General features: G+C 36.4%; 1 protein-coding gene across 1 annotated transcript in view; it reads left to right on the plus strand.

Moving 5' to 3' along the window:
• The window catches only part of POLE2 (DNA polymerase epsilon 2, accessory subunit), a 28,759-nt gene that overhangs the window by 3,098 nt on the left and 12,219 nt on the right, over nt 1-13,442 (plus strand). Inside the window, exons 3-13 of the mRNA XM_073350231.1 lie at nt 551-626; nt 2,164-2,241; nt 3,413-3,506; nt 5,527-5,601; nt 6,830-6,913; nt 7,983-8,039; nt 8,483-8,531; nt 9,386-9,458; nt 10,770-10,942; nt 12,845-12,934; nt 13,156-13,210. Of these exons, the coding sequence (XP_073206332.1) occupies nt 551-626; nt 2,164-2,241; nt 3,413-3,506; nt 5,527-5,601; nt 6,830-6,913; nt 7,983-8,039; nt 8,483-8,531; nt 9,386-9,458; nt 10,770-10,942; nt 12,845-12,934; nt 13,156-13,210 (904 nt within the window). The remainder of the gene's footprint in view (nt 1-550; nt 627-2,163; nt 2,242-3,412; nt 3,507-5,526; nt 5,602-6,829; nt 6,914-7,982; nt 8,040-8,482; nt 8,532-9,385; nt 9,459-10,769; nt 10,943-12,844; nt 12,935-13,155; nt 13,211-13,442) is intronic.

Below are 13,442 nucleotides of genomic sequence, written 5' to 3' on the forward strand. Positions count from 1 at the left end.
CTGTTTGAACATAGATGAATGTTACATATATTTACTGTTGACTTCCTGTTTTGCTAAATATTAAGGTTTATCACTTCATCAAAAACCAGTGTAATTTTGCCACTTCAGAAGCCTGGCAGCCCTGCTTCTCCTGACTGTCCAGACTGTGTTAACCTATTTGAATAATAATATGACCCTGAATAAAAAGCTTCTGGAACAATGAACCTGCAGTATATGAAGCTTCTGTAGGCTATTTTGGCAGGCTTACAGGGATTAACTATAATACTCTTGTTCTAAATTCTGAGTTAACTACAGATACAGTATGAGGATTTGTGTAGAGATGTCGTTTTCTGGCAAATATATTTAATGAACTGCCTTTAGAAATTTGCCATAGAAAATTTAGGGTACCATATGTCATTTGCTGAAAATATAATGATTTGTAAAGAATATTTAAGAGACACTTTGAAGGAGGATATTGAATCATTTTTGTAAAATATTTGAAACATATTTAATTTAATACTTGTCATTTTCCATAGGCTATAGTTTTAATCTTATGAAACGTTCTTTTCAGTGTCATCTAATATGATTGAACGGGCCACAGTGGAAGCCGCAGTCCAGGAATGTAGCCAGTCATTAGATGAAACTATGTATGGTGATACAAATTTATTTTTATTTGAAATTTATGGCTAGATAGTGTGCATTCACTGATTTCTTCTTAGGGAATAAATGTCCGATGTTTTCTGCAATGCTAATCATACAGTAATTGTTCCGTGTTTTTTGTCTCCTGATATTTAATTTAAAACTGAGTAATCTTCTTTCTTAGGAAATTTGCTTCCCAAGTATAGACCTGTAGGGATTGTGATATGGTTCTAACATTCTTAAATTAAAATGCTATGGCTTTGTGTTACACATATGATATACTGAGTATCAGCCAAAAAAATAGAAATAAATATTTTTGAGAATGAACTTTATTTTTGTGCATTTTCAGTTGGACTTTCTCTTTTCCATTATTACTCATCAATATCTTATTATTATTCTGCATTTCTTAAGATATCTTTTGTTCTTGAAACATTTCATGATGCTCTTTTCTACTCTTTGCTTTTACTAGACTGTTACTGAATTTTGAAAACTGACCCATTGTTGGGGCTGCTGAGAGTATTATGTGTGTGTGATATACGCACACACATAGATAATATGAAAGGATGTATTTAAAATCGTGTTTATTGGGATTATAATACAAACTGAATAAAGCAGATAAATGATTAAGAAAGTCAATAAGGTGGTGCAACCCTATAGTTCCCAGGTATGAGGTTATATCCCCACCTGACTTGGAATACTTTCTCTTTTGCCAGTTTGTTAGAACTGTAACAACATAAGTAGTTTTTTCACATAGTTGCTCTCACATATGTAGGTCTCAATCCTGAAGAGAAATCTGTGTGGGTAGATCCTAGTGCAGAGTACCTCTGAAGTCAATAGAGCTCTGTGGACCAAAGAGTCTCCCTTCCTGTATCTCTTGAATTCTGTTGTGATAAACTCAAAGACAAAGCATCCGTCAGAGAGCCATGTTGTTCCATAACGAAGGCATTTTCTCCCTTAGGCAATGATGGATGTTTTCTGCCTGTAAGCTTCAATACGTCCTGACATTACAAATCAACGCTGTAATTTTTATCAACTCTGAAGCTGTTACAATTATAATAAGAGGATTAAAACTTAGATTAATTGTTGGAAGGGAATCAACAATAAATTCAGTGGCATTCAACCCTTCCATGAAATGGTATGAAAAGGAGCATGCATATGTAGTAGCCACTTTTTAAAAATTATCTTGACCCATACCAAAGCTATTTTATTTCAAACTAGGTACCAGTGCATATTAATAAATAATCTTGACAAATTCTGTTTAAAAATTTGGCAATTTTTGTTAAAGAAAGAAAGAAGAGCACATAATTTATTTTCTCTTTAATTTCCATACAGAATTAAAAAACAATACTTTCCGTAAATGAGATGCAGATACAACGGTCAGAGGTGCGGGGAGGGAACTGGAGGGGAAAAGAATGAAAGAGTTAACAAAAGGGGTGTGTTGACATTCTTTTACTCAAAACGAGGTTTCTGTGGAGCACTGAAGTTAGCTGTTTCCTTGAAATAGTTCTTTTCTCAAATAAAGCTTTAAATCTATTGTGGTTTCAGAGAACACATTTTCAATATTATCGGGGCCTTTGATGTTCCACGTTATGTTTATAATTCAGAAAGGAAGAAGTTTCTACCGTAAGTCTTTCCATTTCTTAAGTCTCAGCTGCTATTTTTATGACATTACTAATTGTCCATGTATCAAAGCCTTTATTATTGTATGGTTAAAATTTGCTATCTATGAACTTTCATTCTTGGATTGTGTGCTGGTCTCAAGATGGATGATATGTGATTCAAGAGTGAGTATGTTGTGGGCACACTGCCTTTAGGAAACTGATTATAACAAACTGTTTTTGAGGGGGGGGTTGGTTTTTTTTTGTTGTTGTTGTTAAATAGGGTTTACAACTTCTATATAAAATTAGTTGAACTCATTAGGTTACTCTGTTTTAAGGGTCATGGTAAATAATGGCAGGTAAATATATTTACATCTGGGCCATGGGTCAAGACTTTCTCTTTCAGTAGCATGGAGTGAGAATAGGTAATCTTTGTCCTGTGATGATTGGTACAATATATGCTGTACTGCTGGTGATGATAGTGGCCCTAAGTTGTATGTATTTGTCTATCAGTTCTTTGGTTTGAACATTTTGTTATATGGTATTTGATGAGGGACAGAAAAAGTCCATATAGCACTTAATCCATCCCTTTCGATGAGATGGCATTCATGCCTCACAAAGTGTGTGTGTTTTTTTCCTATTTGTCTGATTTTGTAGTAAACGCTATAGACAAGTTGCTTATGTTGCAGCACACAGTAATCTATTCATAGCTACCTGATATGTGTGAAGGAATTTACACCTATTTTCCTTTAGAGTAGAATCCTTTCTTAACTTTTGTTCATGATTCTGCTGGCCTATCTAAAGCATCCTGCATGGTTGCTGTAGATTTTTCATTCTGAATCCCACTCTATAGCTTCCAAGGTTGGCAGGAGCTGGGAGTTCTGTGAAGATGTGCTGCTAAGCCAGAACAAGGATAATATCTTTATTCATTTAAGAAACAGAGTTGTGTCCGGTGCTGCTCAGCTGGAAAGATGTGACAAACTTCTCTGGTGTTAAAGGGGACAAAATGAATGTAATCTTCCGTATACATAAATACATGGGATTCCTAGCAGAAAACTCCCTCACTGACCAAATAAAATACGCAATGGCGTTGAAGACTTTGTAGCTTCCTACTTATATAGAGATTTAGATTAAAGTATCATTGGGTCTTTGTTTTCTAAAAATAAATAAATAAATCATGACTAACTTTCTTCCAGTCTATCAATGACCAACCATCCTGCACCAAATTTATTTGGAACTGCCAGGGATAAAGCAGAGTTGTTTCGTGAACGCTACACCATCTTGCAGCAGGTGAGTGAAAGAAAGGTTTTGGTTTGTTTAATGCTATCATCTCATGTTCTGAGAGAGACATATATGTATAGTAAGGCATTTATAGTTGAGCAGCTAGTGTGAGCCACAGTTGTAAACTTATAAAATCAGGATATGTTACAGATTGAATTAACTATCCTTTGAAATTATATGGCATTATGGATTCTGATGTATCTGTTATCATGTTTGAAAGGTGATCTGTGAATAACATTAAGAATCACACACCAACTTTTGAACTATATACTGAATGCACCAAACAGATTCTATTTTAGCTTTAAAATTTAAGGTCCACTGAAACTGTGGACTACCAGCTACTGCTTCAAGTGATGCTGCAGGCAGTGCCGCACTGGCAACATCACATGCATAATGGAAACTGCTAGAGTTTGGAGATGTTGCGGGAGGAGGGATTAGGGAGGGAGGTGGAGATGGAATTTATTTCTTAATTGATGTATATTGCACAGGTTTGGAAAGGCTTTTCTATTAATAGTCTTACTATGTACCTTGTGGGTACAATAAAAACTTTGCAAATGAGTAGTATGCACCAAACTTTTCTCTGACTTTTTTTTAATAGAAACCATTAAAAATTTAAAAGAACTAAATGTTCATTTTTTAAAAAAATGTATGTTTGTGAGGGAGGAATGTGTGTGACTCTTTAATTCTCATGTAGGCTGGCTCCGTGCTTCACTAAGTGTAGTGTCATTACTATCGTGTGGGCTGGGACTCTGGCAAGTTGAAAGACCAAAAAACCCATACTTTCTTTAATATTTGAGGCACCTTGTTTGCTAAGATATTTTATTTAGTTATCTTTTCATTTAGAAAATGTACTATTCCAGGCTCCGGCTTTCTTCCTTTGGATGGAGAATCTCCTCACAGCCATCCATACTTTTGTCATTGCCTGGTTAGATTTGTGCTATGTGCTCTATTGGGAGCTACCCTAGAAGACCACTTGGAAGCTTTAGTTGGTGCAGATGCAGCCATCTGTCTGATTAGTAGAATTTGTTGGTGTGAGCACATGATCCCTGGGTTCCATGAAGTGTACTAGGTGCAATTCAAGGTGTTGGTTCTGATCTGTGAAGTTCCAGGTCATGTGGAATCTGATTACCATAGATGCCTCCTCTTTTCCTATGCAATATCATGGTATCTGTAATAAACTGAGGCACTTCTTCTGAGAGTTTGAGATGTGCATTCCTGTTTGCTGGAAGCAGGGCATTTTCAATAGAGGGGGCTTTGGCTATGGAACTCACTCTTTTTGGTTTTCCAGAAGGCTGTTTTATTTTAATTTTAAAATAGAGGTGCCAGTCACATTTTGTTTTGGTTAGGGATTTATTAGCCTGTGGATCTTGTTGGGTTATTGCTTGTGCTATGCTGGGATGGTATGGGGTTGGAGCAGTTTGAGTTGCTGATTGGGGTTCAGTTTTATTTGTTGTTGCATTTATTTTTGGGTCAGGTGTTCAAGTGCCATGTTAGTGGGTGCATAAAAGTCATTAAAAGAAACAAAACCATTGTAAAGCTGAAAACTTTTCTTCATTCTCTTTGCCATTCACTTTTAAAACATTGCCTGGTAAACGTAGGCACTGTCGTTCAAAGATTAATGCAGGAGCTTAACTTTTTAGATTGTAAGATCTTTAGGGCAGGGACTGCCTCTTCGCTACATGTTTGTATACAGCACTTCGTACAATGGGTCCCTCACTGAGACCTCTTCCCTGCCTAGACACCAATGTTGTTATAAATAATATATAACAAGACCTCTTTCATGGCTTTAAAAAGTTACCTCTTAAACTTCTGTTTTATTGCCAGGTATTATTTATGGTTTATTATTTGGAAGTAAATTCTTGTTAAAAAATATTGTGGTTTCCAAATCAAAAGATGTTGGCTGAAACTGAATAAGAGAATTTTAAAATAGCATTTCATATAGTGTGTATGTAGTGAGTCGTCTTTTCTTTTTTTGTGGTGGTGGTGGTGATCATTTTTAACCAGATCACATTAATCTCGATTTTTCTAGAGGACTCATAGGCATGAGTTGTTTACTCCTTCAGCGATTGGTGCTCATCCTGATGACAGCAGGAGTAAATTCCAGGTAAAAATATCGGTATTTTCTTGGGGTCGGGGAGAAGTGTATGCTCAGTGTGGGTTAGTTAATTAATATTTCCCTACTTGATACCCAAGTGTTAATCCTGACTTTCGTAACCAGTGAACATGAGATATTTGCTATTGTCTTAGTCTCTTTCTACATCACAAAATCCTTGTATCTGGCACAATTCAGCATAATTAGCGGGCTGCTCAAAAACAGCTTTTAACTGGAAGAGAAGAGGTCTGGCTGAGGTGCATTGGCAGAGAACCTTCCCACACTGCCTCCATTAAGCTTGAGATATTTTCCCCATCCCTCACTTTCATAAGCACTAAATTCACAAATTTAGAGCTAATAAAGTCATCAGCCTACTGCTAATAAGCTCTCTTTTTCTGTATCCTTATTTGTGCTGTCAGTTGGGAAATTCAGGTACCAAATGGTAGCCTTTCAGTTATCCACTGTCCTGACCCTTCCTTTATTTCCATATCCAAAGCACTGCAAGGGCTTTGAAAGAGCAAAATAAATAGATCTAAATTGAGTTGGAATAAATCCCTCTTAATTCTATACTAGCATATTACTTTCTTGACTGCTATGTCTCCCCCCTGTCACTAGGAGCGTGCATAATGCATATGCTGACACTAAGAAGGTTGCTTCTTCTGATTAGAGTATAATGCCAATCTGTGACCCAATCAAATATGGTTTCTTGGTAGTGATATAGACTGCACCTTCCTTGCACAGGACTTTTGGTATCAGCTGCATCACATTTCCAGAACTCTGGAGACCCAGGTGTTGTCTTGAGTCCTTCTAACCATTCCTCTTAGTTTAAAAGCGACTGATGTTACCAAATGACTTGTGGGCTAGCTCTGTGGTTCAAATTCTGTTCTGCTGATAAATGTATGTTACTATCATTGACAAAATGTATTCCAGGGCCAAAATTTGGCCCGTATGTTTAATTTTAATCCATTTGTAAATTAAACTTCTCATATTTTTGCCATTTTTGTTTCCCCCACTGAACAATTTTAAGCTAGTAGCCATTATTATCAACTTTTTCCCCCTATACACAGGTGCATATGACACATAAATGTATCCTCAAGTTTCCAGTAAAACTGAATCATATTGTAACTAATTTATGTATATAAACTATATCATGTACTGTGCGGTACTTAACTTGCTTACTTAAGAACAGATTTATAGAAGGTGTAATTTAAATCTCACCTAGTACACTCTTTGATTCCAGCTTAAAACAATAGAAACACTGTTGGGCAATACAGCTAAAGTTGGGGAAGTGATTGTTCTTGGGATGATAACACAGCTAAAAGAGGTAGGATACATTTTATTGTGGGGTCTTTTAGTTGTCATGCTTTCAGCAATACAATATTTTTAAAAATTATATGGCTTAAATATCTCAATTGTGGTCTGATCCTCCATCTATTTAAGTCAATGGTGCAGGAACAGTCTTTTATACGGAACACTTTCTTAGGAACAGTCAATAATTTATACATAAGGGATCTGCATTTTTCTCTTCAAAGGACAGAATTTTATAGAACTTCAATTTCCTGTAAATCTGGACTGTTAGTCAGACAGTTTCTAGAGAGTTCCAACTTCAACCATTGAAATCCTGAAATGTTATGTCTGAACTTGCCAGTGCATTTTTATATACCTCTTGCAATAAAGAAGGATATAAAAATCAAAACAACTTCTGCAGTTAAAGGATGAAATTGTAAAGTTTAAACATCTGACATGATTTTTCTTTAATAAGTGTATCAAATGCTTTCCCTTTATATGCCCTGAAACATGTTAAAAATTAAGATTGAAGCTAAAAATATGCAGTGTGCCTAATGATAATCTGGTTCTATCACTGATGTAAGTTGTTAGCTAAAATCAGAGGTGGTTAGGTTGAGGGTTGGTTTTAGAAATTGGTTTGTTTGGCATGGACCAGCACAATGAAAATCTTTGTTTTTGTTACGAAGAAGCCAGCAATAGGTCCTTTTGGTGCCTGAGTAATCCGTTCTGTAAGAATGGTTTGGGAGTTTGTGTGAGATCTCTGTTGTCCAAAAATCCAGCAAAGGGTGATCGCCACTGGAGTCATGAATTCTCTGAACCAGTGTCTAAGGATAAGTAGGTACTAACAATATAGGAAAAAGGGTTAACCCATTTTCCCATAATGTCTTCCCCAGTATGCAGCCACATGCAGTGCTTGCTGGAGATGGGGAATGGAGATGCTTTTACCCTGTTATCAGCTCTGATTTGGGGGTCAAAAGGGTCCCTGACCATAGTGTGGGCTCTGTATTGCTTCTCTCTGGAGTGTGATAGCACAATCTCCGTTGATCTAGAGGTATACATTGTTTTGATATGCTTTTGATTTTTTTTTTTTTTTTTTTAACTTTTAGGGGAAATTTTTCTTGGAAGATCCTACAGGAGTTGTTCAGCTAGACCTTAGTAAAGCAATATCCTTTCTGAGAATCTTAGGGATTTAAGAGGTTTTCAGAAAAATTACTGTAGAACTGCATCATTTCACACTTTAAAAAGGCGAACGATTACATTTTAAAAGTACACATACACAACTGCAGTTCTCCACTTTTTTCCATGCTAATAACTGAGTTTGCCTCAGCTCAAAGACACAAAAAGGGCTTGTTGTAATGGAGATAGGCTTGTTGCAGTGGGGTTTGTATTCTGCCTCTTGGAAACCTGTCTGGAGTTGGGGGATGTTCCTGTTCAACATGCTATCCATCCAGCCAACTACCAGGTTGATCACCTTACTCTCACTCAGCGTGTAATGCATTTACACTGCCACCAACCAGCCTTACTACACCACCTGTAAAATAGATTTTAAAGGAATTTCTTTCAGTATCCCCATCTAACAAGAACATTGTCCTTAACAGCTTTGCACCAGTTCCACAGTGGCCTATATACTGAATCATGCTTTGTTTTGGCAGAAGGTAAAACAAAATTTTTTGCCAACTTTTAAAATGTTATCCTTTCTCTTCGGACCATTATTGTAACAATATACCCTCTTGAGGTGGATAAAGAAGCAAATGATTTAAGTCAGTATTTATGCTACTGAGGTTTGTCTGTGAACTGGGTGTGTGATTGAAACTCTTGCCCCTGAGCTTGGATCTTTCACAGCCAATAGCTGTCTTATGGGTTTCACCCCTGAGAGGTTCTGAGTACTCTTTTTCCAGTGAAATCAGTGGGACCCAACAGTGCTTAGCACCTCTCAAGATTGGGTGTTCAGTTTGTGTGGACAGAATGTGCATGAAGAAAAATATAATTAAACTAGGGAAAGGAAACAGTGGCAACGTCGGTGTGGGACTAGAAAATAATTTAATGAGGCAAATACATTATTTTCAGATTGCAAAATGTTTTATCTTGTTAGTAAGGTGCTAACCCTGCAAACACTGTGATGGGACTACACACAGCAGTAAATTTGAGCACATGTGTCTAAGTGCAGACTTGGGGCTTTTAGTGTCTATGTTGGCATAAGTTCAGGTGGACAATTTTTCTTATTGTTAGCACTTTATTTTATAATATATAAATAATTCCAACATGCATAATATAATATAATCTACATAATATGAACAATTTCTTGTTTTATGGTAATACATAATGTTTTAAAGATTTCATAATTAACTAAATGAAAAATAAATAAGAAAGGGTGGAAGTAGTGTCATTTTCATATTTTTCCGCTTTTGCTTTTTATAAAATTGGAACAATGTTAGTATAAAATACAGCGTTAAAGATATGTTCAATTTACTAAAATGTATTTCTGTGGGGTGGGGATTAAACTTCCTAGGCTGGTATGAGGATCAAGTATTCCACGTGAATGCTTTTGGATTTCCACCCATTGAGCCTTCTGCTACCACTAGGTATAAAAATGACTTCATTCTGTCTTCTCATATTTTGTTACACCATTCAAAGTACTACTATTGTTTGTTATTTGTAGAACATCAACGGTGTGCTTTCCTTTCTTAAAAACGTTGCATTGACTTTTATATCTTGCTGATCCACTTGAGCCTGATGCAAACCCCACTGTGTCAGTGGAAAGTGTCCCAGTGGTTAACGGGCTTTGGATTGGGCCTTTTGTGCATTAATATTGATGATAATATAAGCCGTTGTTAGATGGAGATAGGGAAACTACTGCATGGAAATGAGGAAATGGGATGCAAGGATTGCTGTGAGGATGAATGTGAAGGAGAACCCAGGATCAAGACACCAATGAGAACGTGTTGAAGTTTAGCAAGTCAAAGCCCATGCTTAATGTCTGGATGACTGCTTTTTCTGTCTTCACCCCTCTTTGACCCCCCATCCCCCATATAGATACTGAATGTCATCTTGTCTAATTTTCAGTTAGCAAAAAATTTTCATAATAAAAGTTCATATTAATTGGGAAAATGGGTCATAGCCAGAAATGATTTGGGAAGAAAAAGGGGTTAACCAGAGACTCCAGGCAGAAACTCCAACAAGTAGAGGCAGAAGCAGCCAAACTGCTGCACAGTAGGAGGGAGTGGAGGGGGAAGTAAGGGATAAAATGGCAAACAGCTGGGCCCACCCTTTCCCCCAGCAGCCTTCTGAATCCAGAACTGTGCAGGGCGTTAGGCCCCAGGTGGTGTCCCCAGTGTGGAATGCAGAGAGGAGCCAGCTAGAGATTCAAGCTGGCAGGGGTGGAAGAAGCCAAAGCAGGGACCTTTTAGATCTCTGGACATTCAAAGTACTTTCTACAGTTTGACTGTACTTTCTCTGCCCTGTACTGATTTACTTTTTTGCTCTGACCCTTCCATTCCCCTGACTCCTCCTTCACTGTCTCTTCACCTCACCTTCACTCCACATCTGCCCAATACCCTCTTCTCCCCTGCCCTTTTCTTTCCATTTAGCTGATCCACTCCTACGGTAAACTCACCCAAAATAAATAAATTAATTAAATTAAATTGTGGAACTAAGATGCTGTTTGCTGCTACCACATTGTTCACTCTGCTTGTGTGTTCTACCCCTTTCCCATCCTGAGTCTGCCTGGTATATTTAGATTGTAAGCTCTTAAGGGCAGGGACCATCTACTACTCTGTACAATGCCTAGCACAGTGGGGTCCCACTCTTGAGTGGCCCTTAAGTACTACAGCAGTAAACATGTTAAAAGAAATAAAAATCTGAAGAATGACAAAATATTGTTTTTAATTTTGTAGGGCATATTATGGGAACATAAATTTTTTTGGAGGGCCTTCTTCAACTTCAGTAAAAGCTTCTGCAAAACTGAAACAACTGGAGGATGAAAATGAAGATGCCATGTTTGTTTTTGTTTCTGATGTTTGGCTGGACCAAGTGGAAGTGTTAGAAAAGCTTCACACTATGTTTTCAGGTAGGTGCAGTGTTATTTGCCTTTTTAGCTGATCCTTATGTTGAAGAATGTTTAAGCAGTTTGGTTGGGTTTATGACTTAAAATAGGTTCTTTTGCCAAAAAAGGAGTTTTCCTCAAGTTGTGATATGACAACTAATCTGTCACTGTTAAGCAGATGCTGAGAAAAGCTCGGGCAGTAGCATAATAGTCACTAGCCACATGCCAATTTCGGCATGAACACATGACTGAATAACCTTACATTTAGAGAAGGAGTTGGGGCGGAGTGGGGCACATCTTATTATGTTTAGAACCCTGCCAAACCTATGCCCAGTTCTGATGAAAAGTCAGTCTTTCTTCAAGTGGTTGCAGCGCTGATTCATGGCTTGTATTATTTTTCTAATTTGGACCCCTCTCTAACAGTTTTTAAAATGGATTTGCATTGTGTTTTTGCAAAAAGTTGTAAGCTCAGATACCTCTCTATATTTCATTTAGTAACAATATTGTTTTGAATTGTAGCTATGTTATGTGATGTGACATGACAAGAATGTTTGCCTTGTTTCTTCCTTGGCTTTTTTTTTTTTTTTTTTTTAAGAAATCCTTTACTTTATTGGAATCTAATACTCCCTCTTGTGCTATTGCTGGTTTTAGCAGTAAGAACATGCTATGATTTATTTTTAAAATATGCACTGCTTTTTCCCCTCACATATTACATTAGTAATGTTGACAGCTCTTGTACAGCAAATGTCTGAGTGATCCATGAGTTGCTTCTTGGTGTTCCAAAATACCTTTGGAACAAAATGTATTCAATCATTTGCATTCTATCCAAAGCAGAGGAGGTGGAAAAAACAAAATCATAGGTGGGAAATTACTGTTAATTTATGGAAAATGGGAGACAAATTATCAAACTCTATCCTAGTATTACGTTATGGAAACTAATTAATTATTTTGACAAAGGTTGACAAGAAGTGACTTAAACAGATCTAAGATTGCATATGATAAAGTAATAAAGGGATCTTGATCAGTTAAGTATCCTACTATCTAGGATGCATGTAATAGATTTACTATTTCAAAAATTAGGTCAAATAAGAGTTTTATTTATGGCACGCTTTTTAAAAACATATAGTAATATTTGGGAGAAATATCAGTATAGAGACATTGGTTAGGAGTTTAATTTTTTTTACATAAAACCTTTTGTTAGATGCTTCATTTATCAATTGCATTTTAAGCCAGTGGAACAAAACTTGAGCCTGGAATAGAATAATTTCAAAAATTGGGATGTAAATCAGAGATATATATGAAAGCCTCAGTACTTGTTCTTGTTAATTTTTATTGGGAATTTGGTTTATTTTGGTTATTTAAATTTGTCTTATTACTTACTAATATTTTGTGTTATCGGGTTGCTGTTTCTTTTTGTGATTTGTTGTATTTAAAATATTTGTCAGAGACTCTTAGACTGTTTAGAGAGGTACCTCTAATTAACAATCTAAAGAAATAATAAGTAAGTATGCTGCAGTGTGTTGGAATTACTTTTTAGTGCAGAGAGAGGCGTGTGTTTGCGCACACAAACTTTGGAACATGTATACACACCCTTACAGTATCTGTAAGATGTATCTGTCCTTTTTACTGTTGTGTAGGGAAAGTAGGTATTTTTAAAATTGCAGTGTATTCATTTTTAATTAATCCGGTGTGATTTGATTTCTTTTGTGTGGAAATACTAACTATTGGCCTTTTCTGCTCCTACTGAAGTCTGGAGCTGGAGCAGACCTTGTGTTGTTATTGCTGCAGATAACAGAGAATTCCCTGTAAATGAGATGTTGCATCTCAATCCTGTCCCCTCTAAATAGTTATGGGTGAGCTGTTCATCAGTGAAGAATCCTAAAGTACAAAGTAATACTGAGTGTAATATTCATGTATCTTTCCCAGGTTACTCCTCTGTGCCTCCAACTTGCTTTTTCTTTTGTGGAAATTTTTCATCTGCACCATATGGAAAAAATCAAATTCAATCCCTAAAAGGTATGAAAGTCTTTGTAGTCAGATATTTATTGTACATTAAATGGGCAACAAATACTGATTAAAATATATACTTTTTCACTTCTATAACATTTTTAATGTTTTAGGAGAGACAGTATTTTAGACATATTAAAATGTATGAATAGTTCATGAAGTACATAATTTTAGTGTCCAGACAGGTAATGTCATAAGAAATCTTTAAATGCATTTTTTTCTGACTTCAGATTCCCTCAAGGCTCTTGCTGACATAATATGTGAATACCCCAGCATTCATAAAAGGTATGTATCAAAATCAAAATGGAAACATAATGGTAAAGTTATGTTTGTTATGTGAAAAAGTTAACAGAATAGTTGTGCTAATGACTTTTAAATACTTTATTAATTACTATGGGTCAGCTATGATTGTGTAGCTGTTCACAGTACCATGCCACAGGGTTGAAACAAGGTCATATTGTTGTTATTTTTGGAGTTGTGTAAGGTTTGGATCCAGCCTGTGATAGCTGTGTAATGT

The sequence above is a fragment of the Lepidochelys kempii genome, chromosome 6, assembly GCF_965140265.1.
Source record: "Lepidochelys kempii isolate rLepKem1 chromosome 6, rLepKem1.hap2, whole genome shotgun sequence".
Lineage (NCBI taxonomy): Eukaryota > Metazoa > Chordata > Testudines > Cheloniidae > Lepidochelys > Lepidochelys kempii.